This window comes from Bison bison, unplaced genomic scaffold (genome assembly GCF_000754665.1).
Source record: "Bison bison bison isolate TAMUID 2011002044 unplaced genomic scaffold, Bison_UMD1.0 scf7180017863790, whole genome shotgun sequence".
NCBI classification, from domain to species: Eukaryota; Metazoa; Chordata; class Mammalia; order Artiodactyla; family Bovidae; genus Bison; species Bison bison.
Genome location: NW_011494362.1, coordinates 534,510 through 560,988, shown reverse-complemented (window position 1 = coordinate 560,988; position 26,479 = coordinate 534,510). Strand labels below are relative to the sequence as shown.

The following is a 26,479-nucleotide window of genomic DNA, read 5'->3' as shown; positions in this document are numbered from 1 at the left end:
TGTCACTCTTGGATTGGCCACTGTCACGACCCATGACCAGGTAGTTGGTTTTCTTGCTGACATTTCCTGTCACTTTTCCCCCATAACGCTCAATTAGAGACTTGGCCTCATCTCGTTCAATGGACTCCAGCACTCCTGTGATTACAAACGTAAGGCCTTCCAAGCAATTTTCAGCTCCCTAAAAACCAAAATGTTCAAGCAGAGAGGAAATTACATGGTAGCTTTCCAAAGAAATATTTGGCATCAATACTGCAGGAAGTTGATTTTTCTCATTTGACATCATAAATAATCTCAGCATGAAAAAATCTGCAGGAAATTTACAGTCAATACGCAGAAACTGAAATTAAATCCTGAGAAATTCTTATGTAGGTTAACATTTAACAAGCTTATAAAACCAGCAACAAAAAAAATGTATGTTCAGTATGGTTAGGAAACCTTATTAAAATTATCCATTCATACTATCCTCACTGTTTAAAAAATATTTAAACCACTAGTTAACTTGTGTAACTTTAAGTAAGCAACCAGATGTAATGCACCTACAGAATATCTTGCTTCTGCTAAAAAAAGTTTCAATTCTGAAAAAAACTACACAGGTTTGAGCTCTTACCCTATCATACCATCTCTTGATTGAAAAGTTAATCTGATAAGACAAAAGACACTCGGCAAAAGAAGGCTAGATGGAAAGACATTTAATCTTAATTGGAACTGTGTACAGGTATAGATTTTTTTTTACTTTCACAATGGTTCAATATGGTATAACCCCAAGCAAAAGGAAAAATATATGTCATTCCAAGTTACTTATTACTTTTGAAAAGAGGATTGAGATCAACATAGACTTAAAACATGCTTGCAAAGAAGCAGCTAAGCAAAATTCAAAGACTGCCTCAATACAAGCTCAATCCTTCACCATCCAGGTGAAGAACTGTTGCTGGGAGGGTAGGGGGAGTGTAGTAAGTCTGTTTGGAGAGAAAAGGTTTGACTAACAACATCTCAAGGTCCCTATGACTCTAGGATTGAAACGACCTTGTGGATCTCCCTACCACGCTCTTTCATTCTCGAACTCTCATTGCAGGACCAGCAAACCACCCAATATTCTCAACCTCTTCTCCAATATTCCATCCATGGCCTTGCTTTCACTGAAACCTGGCCACCCCCTAAGAACACCACTTTGGCTCAAGTCCTCTCAAGCAGAAGCTTTTTTATCTTTCATACAGGAGGCAAGCCTGGTATCTTCCTCCAGCCTCCTACACAGCCCACTAGCCCCTTCTGGCTCATCCTCTGCCCCTCTTTATTATGGGAACTACACCTCCATCTGTGTTCTGAATCCCCTGCCCTTCTACATTCTCAGAAACCTCATAGTACCTTTGATTATCCTTCTCTTTCTGGGATATCTTCAATCTCTCCCTTTCTGATAGATCAATTCCATGATCAAAAAAAACATGCTTTAAGTATCTGACTCAGTGGTAAAGAACCTGCCTGCCAATTACAGAGATGACAGTTCAATCCCTGGTCTGGGTAGATCCCCTGGAGTAGGGAACAGCAACTGGCTCCGGTGTTCCTGCCTGGGCAATCCCATGGACAGAGGAGCCTGATAGGCTACAGCCTACGGGGTCACAAAAGAATCAGATGTGACTGAGCAACTGAACAGCAACAAACCTTAAAGACGCTCACATTTTCCCCCTAAAGCCACCTCCCATTATAGCTAGAAGTCCTCTCTCTCCTCTCCCCTTCACAACCAACATCATCTACTTATGCTGCCTCCATTTCATCTCCTCCCACTCACTCTTCAACCCACTTCCACCAGGTTCTGCCTCCATCATTCTATCAAAACTTTTGCTTAGATCACTACGGATCATTCACATTACTGAACGCAATGGACAATTTTCAGTCTCCTCAATGTTTTTTTAAAACTCTCTCCTCCCTTTGCTACTGTGATACCACCTTTACCAGGTTTCTCTCCTCTATCTGGGGCTGCTGCTCCTCCGTCTGTTTCTGTGTTTCACCCTCCTCCACTTCATGAGGAAGCTAGGTCCAAGGTCTCTTCTCATTCTGTCCTTGTTTGCCAGGTGACATCAAGTCCTTTAAACATTTTCTACACGCCAATAATGCCCAATCTTTTGCATCCCATCGTGACTTCTGTTCTGAGCTCCAGTCCTCCTGTCCACTGAATATTCCCACCTGGCTACCTTGCATACATCTAAAGCACAGCATGGTCACAATGAACTCATTATCATCTCCCCAAATCTGCTCTGCCTCCAGCGGCATGAGCATCCACCCACAGATGCTCATGCCAGTAACGAGGAAATCACCCCATGCTCATTCTTTCTCGGTTCCCACTCCCAATTACCACCACGTCCTATAGATTTTCCTTTTTCATTGAAGCTACTTCACTTCTCAGCCTGGTCACTGCTACTACTCTAGACAAGTCTCTATCATTTCTCACCATCCCTGCTAATTGATCTGCCTGCATTTATTCCCCCCTCCCTCCACTGCACTCTATATTTAGCAGCCAAGAGTGCTCAGCCTGAAATGCAAACCTGGTCATACTGTTCCCCCACCCACAACTCCACTTAAGGACCAGATTCCCTAAAAGAATCTCTGCTTTTTCCCTTATGGCACGTATCACAATTATAATAATTAAGTACAATGAAGGCAAAAAGCATTAGTCTTGTGACTGCCGTATCCTATATCCTAATTTGTAAAGATGGTGACTAATGTTTTCCTGTTCTTTTTTATTTATTTACTTTTGGCTGTGCTGGGTCTGTTGCTGTGTGGGCTTTTTCTTGTGGTGAGCGGGGGCTACTTTCTACTTGCAGTGTGAGGGCTTCTCACTGCAGTGACTTCTGTTGCAGAGTACTGGCTCTAGGGCACGCAGGCTTTAGCAGCTACAGCACATGGGCTCAGCAGTTGAGGGTTCAGGCTCTAGAGCACAGGCTCAGTAGCTGCAGCGCACGGGCTTAGCTATTCCACGGCACGTGGGATCTTCCTGGACCAGGGGTCGAACCTATGTCTCCTGCTTTGGCAGGCAGATTCTTTACCACTGAGCCACCAGGGAAGCCCTGCTCATTTTTAATTATTAATTCTCTGCTACTGTAGACATAGTGAATACATACATGGACCCATAGACCAGAGGCCTTGAAACACCCTCTCAGTGTTCTTACCTTTGGTATTTCTTTGGAGCCCAGAGCTTTGGGACCTTCTCGATTTAAGTAGCTTCGGTAAGCTTGATAATTAGTGCGTCTCTTTTCAGCCTCATCAGGACTTACAGACTTTGGGGAGACGGAAAGAAAAATGAATAAAGTCATGCAAAATTCTTACAAAATTAAAAATACATATCAAAAAATAAATAAAAATACTTATCAATAAATAAACAGTAAGTCACTTCGGTGCTTGATCCTGATACTAACATTTTCAACCACATAGGTACGTCCCGATCTACACACGCCAGGCTTACACACAGCCCTGTCATAAGCCCTTCTTAAACCCTGCAACTCTCTCTAAAGGCACAAACCTCAGGGTAGACTGAGCATACAAGCCAAGCTGCTAGCCCCAAGCCACAAAACAAAAAGATGTGTTTTATTTCAAAAATTCATGTGAATTTTAAATGCTATTCCATAATATATCATGTGTATTTCAGTGGAAAAATTAATTTTTTCCCAAGTAAACGATCACAGAAGAAAATATACTATTTTAGCCAATGGCTCTGAATACCCTTAATATAACTTATCCCCTGTACTCCTGGGGAAATAGGCACTACAGTCTGAGAATTAATGGCTTTATATAAACACCTGGCTCAAATGAGAAGCGAGCTATACTCCAAAAAGCAGACACATTCTGTATGCCACCACTCTCCCTTCTGGGTCTAATCTCTCCTATTCTGCTTCTCTCAAGGGATCTGACCATGGGTGTCTCTCAGAAAGTACTGGGGAAATCTTTTAAACTGTAATCCCTGGATGCACTCCAAGTTTTTGACCCAGAGATAGGAGGTATAACCAGCATGTGTACATTTGGGGGAAGAACATCTTAGATAATTAAGAACTACTACAAGAATGATCTTTGTCATTTTTTCCACTTCCTAATTTTACATTATTTTTAACTTGTAAGCCACCTCAAAGTCCTCTGAGAGTAGACAAAATGCCACTTTTATACAAACAAATGATTTAATCAACAAAAGAAAATAAGTTGCTTTGGTTTTGAGTTAATTGTGCCATAGGCTATAGGCTAATCCTAGACTCTAATCCTACTTTTTATCAGTGGTTCTCAAATGGTGGTATGCAACCATATCATCTCAGAAGCTTGTTGAAATACACCTGCCCAGACCACATGCCCGAGGAAATCATATTTTTAACTAGTGTCACAGGAAAGTACAATGCATGCCAAAATGGGAAAATCATTTATAATAATTCTGTGAAAAAATAACTGAATTATAAACAAATTATAAAAGAAATCTAAAGCACATTCATTTGTGAAGTCAAAATTATTTGACTGAGATAGACTGAATTTATAAAACCGACTTTCATGTTCCCAAAACTACTTAAGTTCTCTGAGTCATTTCTATTTCAACTTTGAAAAATAAGGTGAATAGCAACAGTATCATTTTTAAATTATTCTGCTTTAATAAAAATAGACAAGCGTCTATAAACTGAACATGTTTAGTGTGTCTGAAGAAAAATATTCATTCTCCAGCTAAGTACTTTGTGAAGAAAAATCTGAGACCAAAAAGTTAATTGTCCCCTTAAGCATATTTATTAGCACTGACCAAAAACAAAAGCATCTAGAAATCATTCAGCATTTCAGTTTTTCACTAAAAAATAATGGTGATGAGCACTTAAAATAGATAATATTCTGCTTTTAACTGCAAGTGCCAAAGAGGCTTGAAGGAACAGTAGCTTCTCTTATGATCCTAATAAGGTGGTTTCAAACTGCAGACTCTAAGAAACAATTCTCAAATATATATGAAAACAAAAAAACTTCTAAAAGTCATTCTGCATTCCTTCACTGTTTATCCCTCTGAAAATGATTTGCTCCTGTTAAACAGGAGCAAAAAGGCATACATTCAGGATAATTCCAAATAAGTTATTTTAATAATAATAATAGCCAAAATTTATATAGCATGTATTATGTACCAGGCACTGTTCCAAGCGATTATACACATTATCTCATTGCATACTATTATTATCCCAATTTTACAAATGAAGAAACCAAAGCAGAGAGAGGGGAAGTAACCAGACCGAGGTCACATATCTGCCCAGTGGCAGGACTATGATCCAAAACTGGCTCCAGAGTCTGTGTTCAGAGCCACAATATTACATTACTTTTTACTGGCCTTAGAGGACCTGAGTTCAAAATGACTCTGCCATGTACTCAACCAGATGATCTTGGGAAAGCTACTTAAACCCTTTCAGCCTGTTTTATCATCTTCAAAAGTTGAATAATAAAAGTAAATATCTCTTGTGTGAAGATTAAATGACATATCACCTGTATGAGCACAGTATCTGATACACATTAACCCTCAATACATACGGGCTTATTTAGCTATATTATTAATAATAACCTATATTGTGCAGCAGCATCTTTAAATAAGAGAGTATCTTTAAGATACTATAATGCCTTATAAAGTTAGAGACAAAACTTAAAAACAAACCAGATCAACACACAACCCCCTCAATGATACCCTTTTCAAAAATGTCTACCTCTTTTTTAGCTGGAGAACTTTTCATTTTCTTAGGAGTTCTTGTCTCTTTTAACTCAATAACATTTTCTTTTCTTTTTGAGGCCATAGACTCTGTTTCTTTATTAGAACTCTCTTCTTTTTTTTTCAAAAGTGCCAGCTTAGAACTGGCTTTTGGAGAAGTTTCTCCTGTTTTATGAGCTGATGACCTGGAACGTTGCTGGGATTGTCTTGAACCTTCACACTTAGTTTGCTTCTTAGGGCTGAAGTTCTTTCTTTCATCTGAAAATTGTTCTGTTTTTATGAGGAAGAAAGAAAGGATTATAAATGTTGTTTTTGCAAAATGATACCCAATATCAAGACTATTTTTTCATTTTTCAACAGAATAATCTTAGTAGGACATGATGTTATATGGTGACTTCATAACATTCACATTAAAATTTTAGTTCTTAAGTTTATACAAAACATTTTTTTAATTAAATATTTGTATATTACTTCTTTGTGTAACCAGTTCAAAATAAGAGACCTGCCTTTTTAACTATAAATTATTCATTAATTGAAATGAAATGGTAAACTACATCTGAGAACATGGACTGTATTCCACAGATAAACTTCAATGATTCAAAATTCACAGAGAAAAGTTACTAATTAGAATATCCTGTCACATAAAAATTCTGCTTGTAATAAAGTCTGAAAGAATCCTGGGATTTCAAGACTAAAATTATATGAACAGACACATTAATACTTATAAGATTAAGCCCAGCTATTAACATCTAACCACTAGCACATGCTTAGATATCTGGACAACTGAAAAAAAACTAAAACCTACAGACAACTAGCAGAAGAGCTTCAGATGACCTGGACGATGACGATTCAACTATATAAGCTTGAAACATCTAGTCTTTTGTCTTCATGTATTGAAGTCCACACACTTGCACTACACTTGGAAATTAACATGAACCCAAACAACAATTACAGAGCAGACAGGCATTCTGTACCAGCTAACAACCACACAGTTTGCCAAGCATCTAAGTAGAACATGCTCCAGTACTATGAAATAATGTCAACCTAAGAATACCAGGCAATTATTATACAGAGTAAAGGAAGTCAGAAAGAGAAAGACAAATACTGTATATTAATTGTATACAATCTAGAAGATGGTACCAATGATCCTATATACAAGGCAGCAAAGGAAACACAGATGTAAAGAAGAGACTTTTGGACTCAGTGGGAGAGGACAAGGGTGGGATGATTTGAGAGAATAGCATTGAAACATACATTACCATATGTAAAACAAATAACCAGTGCAAGTTTGACATATGAAGCAGAGCACCCAAACCCATCACCATGTGACAGGCACCTGTCACACAGGTGCTCTGTGACAATCTAGAGGGATGGGGTGGAGAGGGAGGTGGGGGGTGCTCCTCAGGATGGAGGAGACACATGTATACCTATGGCTGATTTATACTGATGTATAGCAAAACCATCACAATATTGTAAAGTAATTATCCTCCAATTAAAATAAGTTAATTAAAAAAAAAAGAATACCAGGCAATTATTGAACAAATGTTTAAACAAAAGGTTACATGAAGTTTCTTCTATAAAGATAAATGTTCTGGCTTACTTTGTTCTGCTAGTTTTACCTTTATGAGGATATTTAGGTTTCTCTGCTTTACATAAATTGACTTGTACAGATGAAAATGTCTCTCTTTCTTCTGCATCCTTTTCAGCCTAAGAAAATGTAAAAAAGCGTCAAATGCGACAACAGGAAAACTTTTACCACAAAGTATGTTGTTAAAATCAACCAAAGATTAAGGGTCATCCTCCAAAGTAGCAAAACAATGCAATAAATTTTCATTCATTCTTACACAAAATTTCTGGGGCAGATGAAACATGTTTAATTACTTTCAATTTTACAGATAAGGAAACAGATGAAAGAGTATAAAAACAGACCTAAAAAAAACTATCCCAGTTGTTCCCCACTTGTGACTCTGAAAATGAAAGCCTTGTTTCTGCTGCTTTCATCTCAATTCTCAAACTGTTAGCACATCATGCAGTTAAAAACTAAAATCTAACCCAAAAGACTAACAACAATCTAAAGCTCAAAAGAAAAACAGAGTACTTTCTCAAAAAAGAAAAAAATGTCCATTCTCTCCACTGCTCTTCAAAACTCCATTTTGCAGAAAGGTCACAATTGGGGTGTATGATGCAGTATTTTCAATTTGAATGTCTTTAGATGAAATAATAAGGCTTTTCTAATGATAAAGTCTCCACCATTCCCTATACTGCCTTACATCTGCCTGCTGTAATATCTCTTAAAACGGTCAGATTGATACTGACAATATTAACAGAGTGTGATTCAACAGAAATAAGGCTAATTTTTGGAGATCAAGTGCTTAAAGAAAAAAACCTTGATGCTTTCAGAGATTCCCCAAAATACTCACTATTTGAGACTGTCCTAATACAGATCTTAAAGTTAGCTAGCTACAAACAACAAATTATGCTTTTAAAAAGACAGTAATTAATATTATAGTTATTAAACTTTAGATTCCATTGAAATGTTTATTTATCAGTGTTATTCTCTGAAGAAGTACATAAGAACCTCTTTGGGACAGAAAGCCAAAGTTACAATTTGTTTTTTTGTGAAGAAGGGTTCTGATTAGCTTTGGTCCTATCGATCTTCCTTTAGGAAGAATAAGTTTCTCAATGAGCTTCCCCAAAAACATTTTCATTAACTGAAATAATTTTAAGCATCTCTCTAGAAGACAACAAAAGTTCGTCTAGTCAAGGCTATGGTTTTTCCTGTGGTCATGTATGGATGTGAGAGCTGGACTGTGAAGAAGGCTGGGCACTGAAGAATTGATGCTTTGGAATTGTGGTGTTGGAGAAGACTCTTGAGAGTCCCTTGGACTGCAAGGAGACCCAACCAGTCCATTCTGAAGGAGATCAGCCCTGGGATTTCTTTGGAAGGAATGATGCTAAAGCTGAAACTCCAGTACTTTGGCCACCTCATGCGAAGAGTTGACTCATTGGAAAAGACTCTGATGCTGGGAGGGATTGGGGGCAAGAGGAGAAGGGGACGACAGAGGATGAGATGGCTGGATGACTCGATGGACATGAGTCTGAGTGAACTCCAGGAGTTGGTGATGGACAGGGAGGCCTGGCGTGCTGCAATTCATGGGGTCGCAAAGAGTAGGACATGACTGAACGACTGATCTGATCTGATCTGATAGAAGAGTTATTCATGGTTATATCTCCAAAGCCTAGGATACAAAGGTCTGAAAGGAAACACTGATCTGTATTGTACATTCAGAATGCAAAGAGCCGGTAAAACACTACCTTTTTGGCCTTGGGTTCTTCATCCAACATGGCCAACGTTCTGGCAAACTCTTCATCTTCATGCAGTTGTCTCTCCAGCTATAAAAAGTGTCAACACAGTGAGGTGCTTTTTTTTCTTTTTATAAATAAAAAGCTTTAAAATGTTCAGTTCGTGATACTTAAAAGAAACTAGAAAAAGATTTTCTAGAAAGTAACTATGACATTTTTTCACTTAGAAGTTAAGTATCACAGGTTTGCTTTGCTAAGCCAAATTAGATTGCAGAACATATTTTGTTAATTTTGCAGGCAAGATAGATGGATCTGAGCATAAAGATCCAAGTCTTTAGCTTTTTCTTAATGGTCCCAATGCAATACTTACAGATCTCTCATTTCTATTTATTCTAAACTCTAAGAAGGGCTCAGAAGAGAATCATTATCCTAACGCAAAAAGCAATAGCCTGGGTGGGGACACAAAAAACTAAATAAATCAAGAAAATTATATAGTTCCTTTGCACATGACAGTAAGATACATACAATGCAACTATCACTAATATCATCAAACTTCTATTTTCAATGACTAACTCAACTGTATCTGTTCTTTTTTTTTAACTGAAGTATAGCAGACTTAACAATTTTATACTAGTTTAAGGTATACAACACAGTAGTAATTTCTCTGTTTTAACTTCTGAAAATTTAAGTCATTATACCAGAAGTTTTCCTAACATGCTAATATAACACACAGACATTCTAGTTACCATGCTGTTATTTCCAAATATTACTATTTTTACTTTGAATTAAATGGAACTCTTCTAGAAGAGAATGTGTGGAAACAGATTATATTTCTCATTATAAATTTATGCTCCTTGATAAAATGGCCTAATACAATACCTTATTCAAACAAAGGAAAGGACCTCAAAACCAATCCAAAAGAAAAGATTTGCAAACTGGTATAAGCCTGGTAAGAACTCAGTAACCAAGTCTCCTCTTGTTTATAAAATGAATTAACTCAAGTTACACAGAACTATGAGCAAGCCAGACAGGCGCACATCAGTATGCTCTCTGTTGCCTAGCATTTCTTTACCATAACTGAACTACACATCTAATTTCTAAAACAAACAAACAAACAAACAAACTTCATCATATAAAGTTCCTCCAAACTCTAAACTTCTAGTGGTCCTGCAAGGATGTAAATGTAAAGGTTGAACTTTACATCATTTTTCTAAAATTTCACACTATGTAGTAGTATACTTCTAATAAACTGGATTCTAATTGTTTCAGAAGAAACTTAAATACTTCCATTAGAAATTCATTATTGGTAATTATGGTATTATGTGATCCAAAGTCTTATATTTTAATATAATGTTTATCATAGCAGATAGTGTTTAACATACTGACTTGCACGTTAGATTCTGGGCACACATTCACTAAATGAATAAACAAAAAGGTGAAAGTGAAGGGGAGGGGAGGAAAACAGAAGCTCTTAGAGGGATAATTAAGAAGGACGGCATCAGTCAGTTATTAACACCCTGAAAGTCCTTCATAGACTAATAAATTACCCAAACAAGATTCTGAAAGAATGTGACAGAAATGGGAAAATAGCAGATTGTGATACAAAGCGCCACACCTGGTATGGAAAGGATAGGGTAAGCCTTCAGCATCTGGGACAGATAAGAAGTCAGGACCCTAAAACTCACTCCACAGTTTTACCTAGGCCATGTGTGCTACCCTGAGTCACATGGATACCTGTACGTAGTTTATAAAATTCAGTATAGACAGTAAGATGGAAAAAGATTTTGAAAACACAATCTATAAACTGCCAAATCAATAAAACGTGAACAGCAACATACACTGCAGAAGACTGGAATACTGCTCTCTCACAACAACTGCTATCAAGAGCCTCTTCCTTGCCAAGCACTAAAACGGGCGCTGATGTACGATAGCTGTGACATAAACACCCCTGGTACGTAGAGTTTAAAGTCGACATACAGGAAGACATTTAAATAGCAATTTAAGAAGACATTTAAATGTTAACAGTAGGTACAGGGGGTTCAGTAAAGTACACAGAAGGGATTTCTTACATAGTTTAGGGAATATGAGAAAGCGACATTTAAGCTAACAAATAGGAAGAGGGTTCAAACAACAGGCACCAAGGTCTGGAGCCTCTGACAGAGATGAACACTTGTCCTTGAAATAACCTTCTTCACTTGGCTCCCGTAAAATACCAAGCTTTCCTGATTGCTCCACTTCCCTAGCCACTTTGGTAAATCTCCTCTGCTTGATCCTCCTCCTCTTCCTGACCTCTCACTGTTAACAGTGGCCCAGCGCTCAATTCTGACACTTCTTTCCTGTTTACATTCTCTCCATGATCTCATCTAGTTACACTGGTTTTAATACCATTCAAATGCTGCTGATCCCAAATAAGTATCTTCAGCTTAGACCTCTCCCCTGAGCTCCAGATTCCTCTACCAACTACCCACTCTGCATCTCCATCTGGAAGCCTATCAGGCATTTCTGAGCAAAACAGATTTCTTGACTTCCCTGTATCAATGTTCCAGTCTTTATAAATGATAACACCATTCACCTAGTTGCTCAAGCCAAAAAAAACATGGAGTTATCTTTGAATCTTCTCTTTCCCTCATACCTTACATTCAATCTATCAGCAACAACTTGAAGGTTGTATCTTCAAAAAGCACATACAGATTGTGACCACTTCTCACCACCTCTTCCATTACCACCACCCTGGTACAAGCCAACATTGTCTCTTGCCCCCCACCCACTCTAACAGTCTCCAAACTGATCTGATTTTGCCCCACCATGGTTTATTACCTTCATAGCAGCCCAAATAATTTTCTTTTAAGATCCATCAAGTCATGTCATTTCTCTATTCAGTACTCCAATGGCTTCTCATCTCACAGACACTAAAATCCAGACTCCTTTCCATCCCAAGTCCTTCTGGTAGGTACCAAAGACCAGTCATGACTTAACAAGATTTGCTGCTATTTCTTTCAAAGTCATCAAGCTCAAACATTTCTACCTCAGGAGGCTTGCACCTGCTTTTCTCTGTTTAGAGGAAATCTTCCTCCAAGTGGAGGGAAGCTTACCACTTAAATTTATGCCCCAATGTCACTCCCTCAGAGGGGTTTCCCAACCTCTTATTTAAATAACCCCAGTGAAAGTGAAAGTGAAGTCGCTCAGTCATGTCAGACTCTTTGTGACCCCGTGGACTGTAGCCTACCAGGCTCCTCTGTCCATGGGATTCTCCAGGCAAGAGTACTGGAGTGGGCTGGGTTGCCGTTTCCTTCTCCAGGAGATCTTCCCAACCCAGGGATCGAACCCCGGTCTCCCGCATCACAGGCAGACGCTTTACCATCTGAGCCACCAGGGATTGATTGCCCCCAAAAGCAGCTATCCCTTTACTTGTCCTCATAGCATTTATAATGACATTTTTTTTTTTTAACTGCAGTAGCCTTAACAACTAGAAGTGTGCCACAGTAAGTGCTCAGTGAACACTTATTAAATGAATGGAACAGGTTTACTACAAACAGTACTCTGAATGAAGGCAGATTTAGGGAATCACTAACATATGCATACTACTTAAGGCCACAGAAGTAGATGAGATTGTCCATAGTGAAAAGAGATATGACCAAGTTAAATTATTTTAATTATACTAAAGGAAGCTTCCATTCAAAGAAATCTAATAATAAATCTTTAAACAATTATCCTCTGCTCTCATCATTTATCTTTTATATAAACTTAGGTTTTCATATAGTTTTAGATCTTAACTTATTTTACACATAACTCTTAGAATGAGGCTCAATTCAAAATAAGACTACTCTATCTCCTGAGTAGACTAAATAGTGACAACTCCAATGATTACGACTATCTAATGAAAATGCCAATACCTCTGCATCTTCATCAAGTTGTAATTGCTTGGCGATGGCTTCATCATTTAATCTGGAATCATCTGCATTTTGTGAAGGCTATATTTCAAAGAAAATCAAGCAAGAATAGCATAAACCTTAAGTTCAAAATAAGGTGCTTTTTTTTAAACATAGATGAATAAATATTGGGTTGGCCAACAAGTTCGTTTGGGTTTTCTGTAAAACCGTATGGAAAAACCTGAATGAACTTTTTGGCTAACCCAATACACCAATGGGAGATAAATATAGTCTCAACGCAGCATCAGCCAAAAAATTATGTTCACATCTACTCCATGATCACATTCAATTTCCTAATGAGCAAATATCCTACAGACAGATGATTCTCACATATTCTATTGAAATATTCAAAAGAAATATCCCCAAAATACTATCTAATGTCTTGACTCCAGAAATAGCCCAACACTGGCAAACCAACAGTGAGAGAGATTACACTGTCTTATGGAGGCACTAGTGAAATCAACACACACACACCACGTGCCAGGTTTCCATGCAGGGAACTACTTTACTTATCTGTATTTCTGTTTCCTAAGTGTCCAAAAAAAATAAATCCAACCATCAGCCTGAAAGGTCAAATGTACAGAATGGGTGGGCTCTATTCTAAGTTACGTATTCATGACCTCACTTGGGAACAATTATGTTGTACAGTTTTGTCTAGCTGAGGTTAATGGTAAAATTAGTTTACATTCTGAGTATTTAAACACTAAGAATTACAATTTATTCTCATGATTTAAATGATCTTTTCCCACTTTCAAATATTAGAAGCTTCAGTGTGTGATATGCCAATTTCTTCATTCTCCAAAACAGCATCCACACCTTTTACCCATAGGAAAATTATTTTCATCAATAAAATGTTGATCTATTTATAAAATTCACATTTCACCTCTTATTAACAACAGTGAACGGGGACAAATCCTGAACATTCTTGCCTGCGTGAACAACACTCACCTCTTTTCTTCTGCTTGCCACCATCTTCTTATCTGATCTTTGGACGCTTCCAGTTCCAAAATAATCAAGCACTGATGTGGGGGTAAGTTTTATTGGTGACAAAGGCTTATTCTTGGTCTTAGTGTTTTCCTCATTCTTTTTCATGTTTGATGCTCCAAGATAACTATTTGTAGATCCTCCATTTTCTTTTAATTTAGAGGCTGTCTTCTTACACACAAAGTCATCGTCTTCATCTTAAACGAAACATAACCAAATGTGGTTTGATAAAACATCAATTCTAACTACAAAAACAACCATTTCCACCAACTTTCTAAAAAACATATACATGCTATGGGATGCTAATGACTTTTTTTCTTGCTATCTCCTAAATTCAAGTCACCCTCACATTTACCAGCGCTAGGTCTGTAATACACCATATCCCCCACTGACTCCCCAGAGTACATAAACATGTGTATTTATTCACGTAGTCAACAAATATTTACTGAGTGTCCATTACGTGCAAGGCACTGAGGATACAGGAGTGAATAAGACAGACAAAATTCCATGCAATTATCCTTCAGTTAAAAATAAATAAATTTTTTTAAAAAGACAAAATTCCTGCCCCTATAAAGCTTGGCACCTAGAAGAGGAAATAGATACAAACATATGCCATCAAGTTATAAGTGCTATGAAGAAAAGTAAAACAGAATGAAAGATAGACAGTGGATGAAGGGTTCTCTTTTAGATAGGGTAGTAGAAACAATCCGATTTCGGTACTGACCATCTGGTGATGTCCATGTATAAAGTCACCTCTCATGTTGTTGGAAGAGGGTGTTTGCTATGAACAGTGCGTTCTCTTGGCAAAATTCTCCTAACCTTTGCCCTGCTTCATTCTGCACTCCAAGGCCAAATTTGACTGTTACCCAGGTAACTCTTGACTTCCTACTTTTGCATTCCAATCCCTTATGATGAAAAGGACAACTTTTTTTTGGTGTTAGTTCTAGAAGGTGTTGTCGGTCTTTACAGAACCATTCAACTTTAATTTCTTCAGCATCAGTGGCTGGGACATACACTTGGATTATTATGATGCTGAATGGAACTGAGATCATTCTCTTTTGAGATTGCACCCAAGTACAGCATTTTGGACACCTCTGATGACTTGAGGACTACTCCATTTCTTCTAAGGGATTCTTGCCCACAGTAGTAGATATAATGGTCATCTGAATTAAACTTGCCCATTCCTATCCATTTTTAGTTCACTGATTCCTAAAATGTCAATGTTCACACTTGCCATCTCCTGCTTGACCACATCCAATTTACTTTGATTCATGGACCTAACATTCCAGGTTCCTATGCAATACGGAGAATTTTCAGCAGAGCTGTGAGTAATCCAAGTTAAGTCATGTCCTTTGGATTACACAATATCAAGGGATAAAAGTGAATGCAGGGAGCCCATTTAGGAAGCTGTTCTGCACAGTTACAGAGGAAATTTGAAGCCTTGGATTAGGGTGGTAGCTGCAGAGGTGGGAAGAGGCAGAGTACAGCTACACTTTGAAGGTGGAATATCTAGCAATATCTAACCACTGAAGACTTTAAACACTTTGCTGTGCTACATTTTATGTTTCTAAAATGTTTTCATCGAACATTTGGCTTTAAAAGTCTTTATAAGCATGCGTGACAATACATAACTAGAGACCCCAAAAAATGCACCTCAAAAGGACCTCAGTAAACTCTCTTTGTTTGGTTCAGTGATTCACAAGATAAAGGCTTTTCACTTTGGCCTAATAAAAAAAAAAGAAATCCAATGAAAAGAAAAATCTAAAAGGCAGTTGCCAGGTCACTCTGGAGGAGCGAGTGTTCACTCTGTAAGTTTGTTATTCAAGGCCACCTACGAATGAGCCTTGCTTCCTCTCTAGTACTCATTCAACCACTAGTATTTGCTAAGGGTGTTATATGGCAGGAACTATGCTATTCCTAGGTGCTGCCATCTCAAACATAAAAAGTGCCTAAGATATATAAAAATCAAAAAGGATTTAGTCTTATTCTCTATTTATATTAAAATGAAACTATAAACAATGCAATAAATAACTCTTAAAGGTTTCTGAGTACTAAATATAAAAAGTAATCCACTATATAAAGCAAAAATATAACAGACATCTCAGAGAATGCCCATTCAGCTCACTACAAGTCCATGTTCCCTAAGGACTTACACCCCACTTGACATCCCAATGGCCTCCTATAACCACAGATATATTTATTAGATGGTTCCATATTCCGTAGGGCTTCCCAGGTGGCACTAGTGGTAAAGAACCTGCCAATGCGGAGAATACCAGACTCGGGTTCAATCCCTGGGTCGGGAAGATCCCCTGGAGGAAGGCATGGCAACCCACTCCAGTATTCTTGCCTGGAGAATCCCATGGACAGAGGAGCCTAGTGGGCTACAATCCATAGGGTCACAAAGAGTCAGACACAACTAAAGCAGCTCAGTACCCATGCACATATTCTGTGCCATCACAAACTGGACAAGGAATGGGCACTTGAACAAGGTGGACCCAATCTTACCCTTAATCGTTTTGCTGAACTCACATGTTTAAACTAAGGTGCTAAAGGTTTATTCTTACATTCAATGAGACTCAACAATGACCTAATAAATTCCATTTTGCTCACAAGCTAGGTTTTCTTCTTAACCTGCAACCAAAGATTTTAATTAAAACATACTCGTTTTACTTAGCTTCAGCTATAGCCAATCTACCTTCAAGATTAAATTTAAAATTCGCTCAATCCTTCTAAGCACATGCAAGGTTTGATACACTTGCTGGATTTCAGTTTAACCATGTGTTGACAAGAGTCAACAGACTAAATTCAGTCTCTCATATATCTGTTCTCCCTACATGACAATCAGTCCTTCACTTTTCCCTGCCATCTTATTCAGACGGTTTTGCAAAGTCTAGGTGACATTATCCCCATTCCACGTAGGTACAACAGCCACGCAGATCACCCACAGCAGTCCTAGTAACCACAGAGAATATAATCTGAAACTTCTCTCCTTCTAAGATAACAACAAAATGAACGGTTATAGCAACCCAATCAATTTTTTTAATAATTTCTTGTTTGTCGATTTTAAATCCCTACACTCAGTTAAGGTGCAGCACAGGCAAACCATTGGTGTTCAGCAACTACTCTCCCTTAGCAGCCAAAACAAATTGCACAAAATGCCTCTAAGAGAAGATTCAAAACAACATCACTGATATCTAGCTTTAATAAAAATAAGAAAACAACAAACCTGGAAGCTCCTAGGTGTGGACATCCAATACATCTCCTTAGGCCATAAGTGCAAAATTAAGAGCATAGCTAGTATATACAAGACTTCCAATCATATCTGAGAGCTTATTAAATTTTATAATTTTTACTTGGTTTAAGTTCAACAACTGTACTTTTGGGGAGGAAGGACTCATTTAATGGAGAAAAATAAATTAAATTGTATTTACGAAATGACAGTCCTCTACTAGTTTTTCCCTCACTTTAAAAATGTCAAAGGCAGTAACATTTAATTTTCACTACATCCACCCATGTGTACAAGCAGTATGACAGAAAATCTTGGAACTGAATGGATCAAGTTAAGCACTATGTTTTTCTGTTATAGTTCTTCCCCCTTCACTCAAGAACTTCATTTGTATACCAAATATTATAACTGTCCTTAAGGAATTAATTCAGACCAGATCAGCCACTGCTACCCCAGAAAAGGAAACAACGGTATTAGCGATATTTGCAATCCCTAGCTTAACCCTTTCTCTAGCAATCTCATAAATATTCACAGGTAACAGACTAGTATGAAATTTAGTGAAATCCAGAATTTCTAAGACTATCAGATTAAAAAGATTGTTGGCAAGGGTATAGGGAAATGGGACCTTCATATATGCAAAAGGATTTTCTGGTATTTAAAAATAGTAAACTTTAAAAAACCTTTATGGGGGGCAAACCTGCAATATATATCAAAATCTCAACTATGCATACCCATTAGTCGGACCCAGCAATTCCACCTCTAACTAATTAGTCTAAAAACAAAACAGACTTCCCTGGGGATCCAGTGGTTCAGATGCCATGCTTTCACTGCAGGGGCCGTGGGTTCACTTCCGGTTAGGCAACTAAGATCCCACATGCTGCAGCCAAAAAACAAATAAACAAACAAACAAAAAACATACAAAGATGTATGTTCAAAAATGCTTGTCATGGCATTTGTCCATTCAAAAGTATAAAGAACAGACTGCAAGAGGGTAAGAATAGATAAAAAAAAAATTAAAGGACTGGAACTTCCCTGGTCCAGTGGTTAATAATCCACCTGCCAGTGCAAGGGAGATGGGTTTGATCACTGGCCGGGCAAGATTCCCCATGCCAAAGAGCACTAAGTCTATGTGCTACAGCTTCTGAGCCCACGCTCCAGAGCCCGTGCTCTGCCACAAGAGAAGCCACCACCACAAGCAGCCCACGCGTCGCAACTAGAGAGGAGCCCATGCTCACCGCAACTACAGAAAGCTTGTGCAGCAACAAGGACCCAGGGCAGCCGAAAATAATAACTAAATAAAAGAGGAATACAATTGAGGCAAAAAAGACAGCCTCAGCTATGAACTGGCACCAAAGACAGAGGTAAGCGAACACTGTTTATAAAGTGGGAAAACAAATTACCAGAATATCTACTATTATGTTCAGTCCTGTAATGGATTCTATGCTTCGACAGAAAATTACAGTGCATATACATATTTACTGACATCAAGATATGCTTATGTTTAAGTGATAAAAGAGATACAACAAGACGTTTAGTGATATACCTAAATCTACTCACTTATGCTTTTAAATTCATGTTCAAAGATCTGAAAAGAATAAAATGTTAGCAACTTTTATCTCTAGATTGGGAATTATGGGTGGTTTTAATTTCTTTCATTGTATGTTTTTCATCTTTATATTTGTCTTTCTTTTTAACCTACATCTAATATTTACAACAAATCGACTTATCTCCTAGAAACTGTCCCTTTGGCTTTCTGAGACAGAAAGGTTTGGCTTTAGCTTCTCTCCCCATTTTTCTTTGCTACTTCTTTCATTACTTATTAACATCTCTGCTTATTCTGTCACTAGCTTCAGGGACTACATGGTATCCATCTAATATATGACATAATAAAAATTTATAATAGCTATCATTATTGGGCATTCAACTTCATGCCAGGTACTCTACCACATTCTTTAGAATCCACTACTTTTAGTCAACTAGTTTTCTTAGTCAATAGATGGACTCCACATGTACTGAATGTGCTTTCCACATTCCTGGCAAACACAGAATTGGCTTAAACACTTTCAAAATAGAGCAGGGAAACTCAACACAGCCTCCTCTTTCTTTAGTGAATAGCACTACTGTACTCTTTAGGAGAGTTCTTCCTTACATTAAGCCAAAATATTTCCCTGTGAATTCTACCTATTTTCCTTTTCTCACATTCAGCATTTGAAGACTGCTCTCATTTTCCTCTTTAGCTCCTCTTCCCTACAAATGGTAAAACAGTTTCAAACGACTCACCATTTGAGTTACTAGGAAGATTAGATTTTTAAAAATCAAACTGCCCAGTATAGCAACTCATCATGCTATAATAAACATTCAATAAATAATAAAGCAGTATTCTCTGATAAAAACAATACTGAATAAGAAATCCAGAAAACTAAAATTCTAACCTGACTTCAACTTATTTTAATTAATTATCTGAGACTCACTATCCTCCTCCATAAAATGTTGGACCAGACAAACTCTTCAGACTTTCCATCTATAATTCTGAGAATCTGTGAATGGTCACATAGATTTTGTAGCTTCCATACTCAGTACTGGTGAGAATGTGATAAGTATGTACTAATATAAACACTAACTATGAAAGTGTAAACTAGCACAACTTTTCTAGAAAGCAATTTGGCAAAGAAGTTCATAACATTTAGCATAGTAATTCTTAGAGTGAATCAGAGGTGCTGACAAATATTTATATACAAATATATTCATCACACTATTGAGAACATAAAAATGTAAGCAACAAAAGTATTTAAAACTGGAAGGGCTATATAAATTGTGATCTAATCATATAATGAAAATGAAAGTGTTAGTTGCGCAGTTGTATCTGAATCTCTGCGACCCCATGGACTGTAGCTTGCCTGCCAGGCTCCTCTGTCCGTGGAATTCTCCAGGCAAAAATACCATTCCCTTCTCCAGGGGATCTTCCCGACCCAAGGATCAAAAACTCAGGTCTCCCGCATTGCAAGCAAATTTTTTTTACTGTCTGATCCACCAGGGAAGCCCAATCATATAACAGGTTCATGGAAAACCAAAAATGTATTACTTTGTTCTTTTAAGTTAGCCTTAAACATCATTCCTAAAATAGTTTCTTTTCACAGCCTTCTCTACTAGAGATCTCTTTACAATGGTAGAGGGTAATAGAGTCCCTCTCTGAAATTTTGGCTTAGAATACACGGACTTAAAATTAAAAATATCTTCAAGCTATAGATTCCAAAATTATATTATACCTAAACACAAACATAATTTTATAAACACTTTCATAAATACTAAAATGTAATTCTCAAGAAAAAAATAAACAAATATTCCACATGAAATATCAAGTATGTTTTCATTGTACTAAGAAGAAACTGTATCAAAGTTCCTTTTTCTCTACTAACCACACACTAAAAAATGGTTCTTCAGGCGCCTGGAAAGCAGGAGCAATTCTAGTGAAATACAGTTATGCAAGAAGAAAAAAAAATTAACGTTTGATTTAACACTTATTTAGTGCCTTGTGATTTGTGCACTTCTCCATAGTCTTTATAGTTGTGTGGGGAAAACTAACACCAAAACGCAAATTCACGATCCTGTGTTTCTTAGAGAGGATTTCATCAAAGTAAACACTGAAAAAGTCACAGGCATATCTGAGAGCATGCTGTCACCTTGCCTTGGTAACACCAGAAAACCTGAACAAAGCAGCAGTCCTGCTCTATCTTATGACTTCTGAACTAGCCAGCTTAAAATCCCTTTGAGCTCACGTGCTCAGTCTTATCCAACTCTTTGCGACCCCATGGACTGTAGACCACCAGGCTCCTCTGCCCATGGGATTTTCCAGGCAAGAATACTGAAGTGGAGTGCCATTTCCTATTCCAGGGGATCTTCCCGATCCAGGAATTGAACTTGCACCTTTTCTGTCTCCTGCACTGGCAGGTGGATTCTTTACCACTAATGCCACCTGGAAAGACCCCTAAAACTCTTTTGGCCCTGCTGCTGCTGCTGCTAAGTCACTTCAGTCGTGTCTGACTCCGTGTGACCCCACAGACAGCAGCCCACCAGGCACCCCCGTCCCTAGGATTCTCCAGGCAAGAACACTGGAGTGGGTTGCCATTTCCTTCTCCAATGCATGAAAGTGAAAAGTGAAAGGGAAGACACTCAGTCGTGTCCAACTCTTTGCGACCCCATGGGCTGCAGCCTACCAGGCTCCTCCGTCCATGGGATTTTCCAGGCAAGAATACTGGAGTGGGTTGCCATTTCCTTCTCCAATGCATGCGTGCATGCCAAGTCGCTTCAGTCGTGTCCAACTCTGTGCAACCCCATGGACAGCAGCCCACGGCTCCTCCTAGATATTTCAAAAGCTGTACCAAAATATTATGAAGTTCTAGAAGGCAAAAAAGGCCAGGGATTAGAACAATGCAACTAGCTGCTTGACAAAGACCATCATTTAACAGGTGTTGTTATGACCAACCTCACGTAAAATAAGTATTTTACAATTCTACACAGTGTATAGGGATGAAACATGCCAAAGTTATGGTTGTTTTCCTTTTTTTAACATTTATTCTTGTTTTCTAATGAACCTAAATTTGTTCTGCCTTGTCAGAAGCCAAAGGCAAAATTGTGTTCTCTTCTTCCCAGAAACTTATAATAAAGTAGTGATAAATAAATCTAAGTCAAATTTCTGTGACCTACTTGAAAATTTGGCAATTGAACACTCAGAATCTCCCCCCAGGATATTTGACTCCTTTGAAAAACACCATTTATTTTTATTTATATACAACATAACTTCAAACATGGTAACAGTCACCACGTAAACTAGCATTATCCAACACACAGCAGAGAAACTGCCTAGGAAAGAAGATTGCTTTGCCACTCTGAGTTAGATACATTCATTTATTTAAAAGGGTAACAAATAAAACAGCAAAAAAATAATGTGCAGCTCTCTAAAAAAATCTAATTCTGACGTTCCTACTGCTCAGAGTCTGGGATTCTGATTTTTTTCCTTCAGTGTGAAACACACAGAAACCAAATTAATGGAGACCATGCTAGAGAATCTGGTTACAGAGATTTATAATAATTTATTTTGCAACAAGTCAAAAGCTAAAAAGGGAATCTGAGTCTTTAGAGCTTTTCTCTACTAAGTGCTTTTTTAATACCTCCGTGAGTTAAAAATCCCAACTGTAACTTTGGTTATAGACAAAGAGAAAGGTTCATGCATATTTCAAATCTTCAATAAATATCTGTCAATTAAGTGGATAGAAGATAAATTACACATACCACCTCTGCAAAACTTATGGAGTGTGAGAATCAGATACTCTGTGGTAAATCAGACAGCTCTCAGTATAATGAAATAAAACTAAGACTGACCATCTTTAATCAAAAAATTAAAGATATCATGATTCTTTACTAATAAATCCTCTTACAATCAAATGGAGTCAGTTATATCTTAAGAATAAAAATATTTAATAATCCATGAGGTATAGAGTGAGGTAGGTAAGCAATGATATTTATCACTAAGAGATAAAAGCACTGACTTGTGCTGTGATGTTATCTACCACAGAGTCCCCACCACAGCAGGAATAACAGTCCATGGAAAGTCACAGCTGGTTTCAATTACTAAGAAAGCACAATACAGGAGAAGACAGTGGAATACTTTACTACTTACTGGCCTCCTTCCTCCATCTCCACTGCATCTCTCAGGAAAAGAAAAAGGAGGTTTGGAGTTAGGGAAGGGAAGGCTTGGACAACTGGCCACAGGTACATTTTCCAGAGCTTCTAAGGCATGAAACCAGTTATAGAAGGAAACCTGACTGACCAGAAGCGTTTAGGGAGTGGTTCAACAACGCACTTCCCCACTTCCATTCACATTCCAAGTCCCTGCATGTGAGAGAACGGAACGACTGTGGTTTCGGTGTAACACTTAAGCATAAATCACCGTATATTGTTTTATTAGTACTTGCTGACATTTTCATAACATAATCCTACTTAGCGTTTTGGAATACAATCCTGTATCTCTCCTAGTTTCACAAGTGCCTGACAACAAAATACATGTCACGATAACAACCAACAGTCTGCTCACTTTCAGAGCTGCTTCAGACAAATGATCATTCCAGATACTCTAGTGCTTCACTATTCAGTATGTCCTTTTAAATTCTCCCTCTCCATATGCCACTAAAGTTTTTTAGGTCAAATATTGAAAGAGGAATAAAGGGCAAAGTAGGCAAAAAATATTTCAAGAAAGCATCTATACAATATTGTAAAGTAGTTAGCCTCCAATTAAAATAAATAAATTCATATTTTTAAAAAAGCATTGAGCTCTTATAATGATGCTTTAGTCAAAATAAATCTGTGAATAAAAATTACTAAAGGGTATCAGTGACCTGTGAATCATGACATAAAATGGAAGAAGTCTCTAAAGATTAAAGAGTAGAACTGGAGTCCTAATTTCAAAACGAAAAAGGCAAATCCCCAACTACAATAGAACCAAAAAGGTTTGGTGACAATTCTATGCATCAATATCAAGAATAGTTCAAAAGAAGAGTATTTACAGATGGCCAACAGGCACATGCAGGCCTTCCTGGCGGCTCAGTGGTAAAGAATCCGCCTGTGAATGCAGGAGATGCAGGTTCAATGCCGGAACTGGGAAGATCCCCTGGAGAAGCAAACGGCAGCCGACTCTAGTATTCTTGCCTGGGAAATCCCATGGGCAGAGGAGCCTGGCAGGCAATATAGTCCATGGGGTCACAAAAGAGCTGGACACAACTTGGCAACTAAAACAACAGGCACATGAAAAGATGCTCCACACTGCAAATTATTACAAAAATGCAAATCAAAACCACAATGAGATACCACCTCACACGAGTCAGAATGGCCATCATTAAAAAGTCTACAAATAACAAATACTGGAGAGGGGGTGGAGAAAAGGGGACGCTTGTACACTGTGGTAGGAATGTGAGCTCGTGCAGCCAATATGGAAAACAGTATTGAGGTTACTCAAAAAACTAAAAAGCCAGAACTACCACATGACCCAGCAATCTCACTCCTGGGCATATATCCAGACAAAATTATAACTCAAAAAGATACATTCACACCCCCATCCCCACCCAACGCTCAAAGCAGCAGTATGCACAATAGCCAAGACATGGAAACGACCTAAATGCCCACTGACAGATGAATGGATAAAGGAGACATGGTACATACATACAATGGAATACTACTCAGCCATGAAAAGGAATAAAATAATGCCATCTGCAGCCATATGGTCGCAACTACAGATTATCATACTAAGTGAAGTCAAAAAGAAAAAGACAAATACTGTATGATACAACCTACATGTGGAATCTAAAATATATCACAAATGAACTTATCTACAGAACAGAAACAGACTTACAGAGAATAAACTTGTGGTTGCCAAAGGGGACAGAGGTGGAGAAGGGCTTCACTGGGAGTTTGGGGTTAGCAGACGCAAACTATGATATATAGAATGGATAAGCAACAAGGTCCTACTGTATAGCACAGGGAACTATAATCAACATACTGTGATGGAAAAAATATGAAAAAGAATGTGCATATATGTATAACTGAACTACTTTGCTGTACAGCAGATATTAACACAACACTGCAGATCAACCACACATCAATTAAAAAACTAAAACAAAAAAAAGTATTTAATAGAAGCAGAGGACTCACTGACACTAAACTACACTGGCCTAAGCCATCATTTATTCCTTGAGGTACAGGACTAGTAGATAAGAATACTAGAAACAGGGATGTCTGGATTTCAACAAAGAATCTACCAAAACTGTCTTCTGATAGGCCATGGCAGGGTTTTTAACCTCTGCATTATTGACATTTTGCATTGTAGGATGTTTAATAATGTCTCTGGCCTCTACCAAGGGGATGCTACAGGATCCACCAGTTGTGATAACCAAAAATAGCACTCGAGATATGCCAAAGTTCCCCTGGGAGGCAAAATCACCCTTGATTGAGAAGTACTGATTTATGGCAAAATGGAGAAATACAAGATAAGTAACAGTGGTTTCTGAAATTCATAAATAATTGAACAGCTATTCAAAAGAAATTGAAAAGCTGTATCCAGGGTGCTGATAATGGATCATGTCCATTTTGGAAAAGGTTTCTTTGTGTGTGTGCACACGTGCGCTCACTCAGTAATGTCCAACTCTTTCTGGCCCATGGACTACAGCCCACCAGGCTCCTCTACCCATGGAATTCTCCAGGTAAGATTACTACAGAGGGTTGCCATCTCCTACTCCAGGGGATCTTCTTGAGCCAGGGATTGAACCTGTATCTCCTGCATTTTACTATGATCCAGAAAATGTACATAGATAGGTTCATCAAATTGGAAGATATGAAATCAGATGATATGAAAAAAAAAAAAAAAAAAAGTGGATGGGGACCTCCAAAGAACTACAGAATTCATCCACAGTGAAGGTTTGTGTAATGGTTTGAAAGTTGATTCTTTCGAAAGTAAGTTTTCCTAAGGTAAATCAGCCCTGAATATAAGGTAGTTTTAAAGATCAATGAGACAGATAAAAAATAAAAGCCATATAATAATGTTATTCTGTTCATGAAGTCTGTAAAACACTGCTTTGAAAAAAATTTACAATACCATACGAGACAAAACATATGTTAACATTATTATGGTCGCGCTCCCCCTGCCTTTCACTGTGGACACAGGGGTTTCAAGTAGAGTAAGAGATTCCTACACAGATGACACTATAATTAAGAAAATACAAGCTATAACACAATACTAGGTAGTAACAATCTAGTTTAAGTAAATCTATTAAAGTTTACAAATTGAATCTCTCTCCCAGGAAATGCTTCCTGAACCTCCGAAATAAAAGCAATTTCTCTCATGCCCAAATATCCTTGGAAGATATTTCTATCACTGTTAATTGTTTCCTTATATTACAATTTTTATTATTTAAAAGAGATAACCTGATAGTTTATAAGCCCTTGAAAATAGGACAGAACTTTATTCTCTTATCTGTTTTATAGATTGTCCAGTACATGGCTGGGCATATATGGTGAACCATCACATTTGTTAAATAAATAAATTAGTGAGAATTTAACATTTTTAAAATATTTATTTGGCTGCACCAGGTCTTAGGATATATGGGCTCTTTAGGTGCAGCATGCGAACTCTTAGTTGCAGCATGTGGGATCTAGTTACAGATCAGGAATCAAACCCCGGCCCCCTGCATTGTGAGTGTGGAGTCTTAGCCACTGGACCACCAGAGGAGTCCAAAGAATTTAATATTATTCAATAAAAATATTCAAATTTAAAATTTTAGAAATAGATGACAGAAT

At 37.8% G+C, this 26,479-nt stretch overlaps 1 protein-coding gene across 3 annotated transcripts in view; it reads right to left on the bottom strand.

Annotated features, from left to right (window-relative positions):
* RFC1 (replication factor C (activator 1) 1, 145kDa) overlaps positions 1 to 26,479 on the bottom strand; it is a 77,968-nt gene that overhangs the window by 22,042 nt on the left and 29,447 nt on the right. For 2 of the 3 annotated variants that reach the window (XM_010833574.1, XM_010833573.1), the window contains exons 6-12: positions 13,876 to 14,108; positions 12,892 to 12,969; positions 9,011 to 9,088; positions 7,315 to 7,402; positions 5,694 to 5,965; positions 3,162 to 3,269; positions 1 to 178 (exon numbers count right to left, since the gene is read on the bottom strand). In XM_010833574.1, the coding sequence (XP_010831876.1) occupies positions 1 to 178; positions 3,162 to 3,269; positions 5,694 to 5,965; positions 7,315 to 7,402; positions 9,011 to 9,088; positions 12,892 to 12,969; positions 13,876 to 14,108 (1,035 nt within the window). Of the gene's footprint in view, positions 179 to 3,161; positions 3,270 to 5,693; positions 5,966 to 7,314; positions 7,403 to 9,010; positions 9,089 to 12,891; positions 12,970 to 13,875; positions 14,109 to 14,635; positions 14,655 to 26,479 lie in introns of those variants that run through there. The other variant, XM_010833575.1, reaches the window with a different exon arrangement.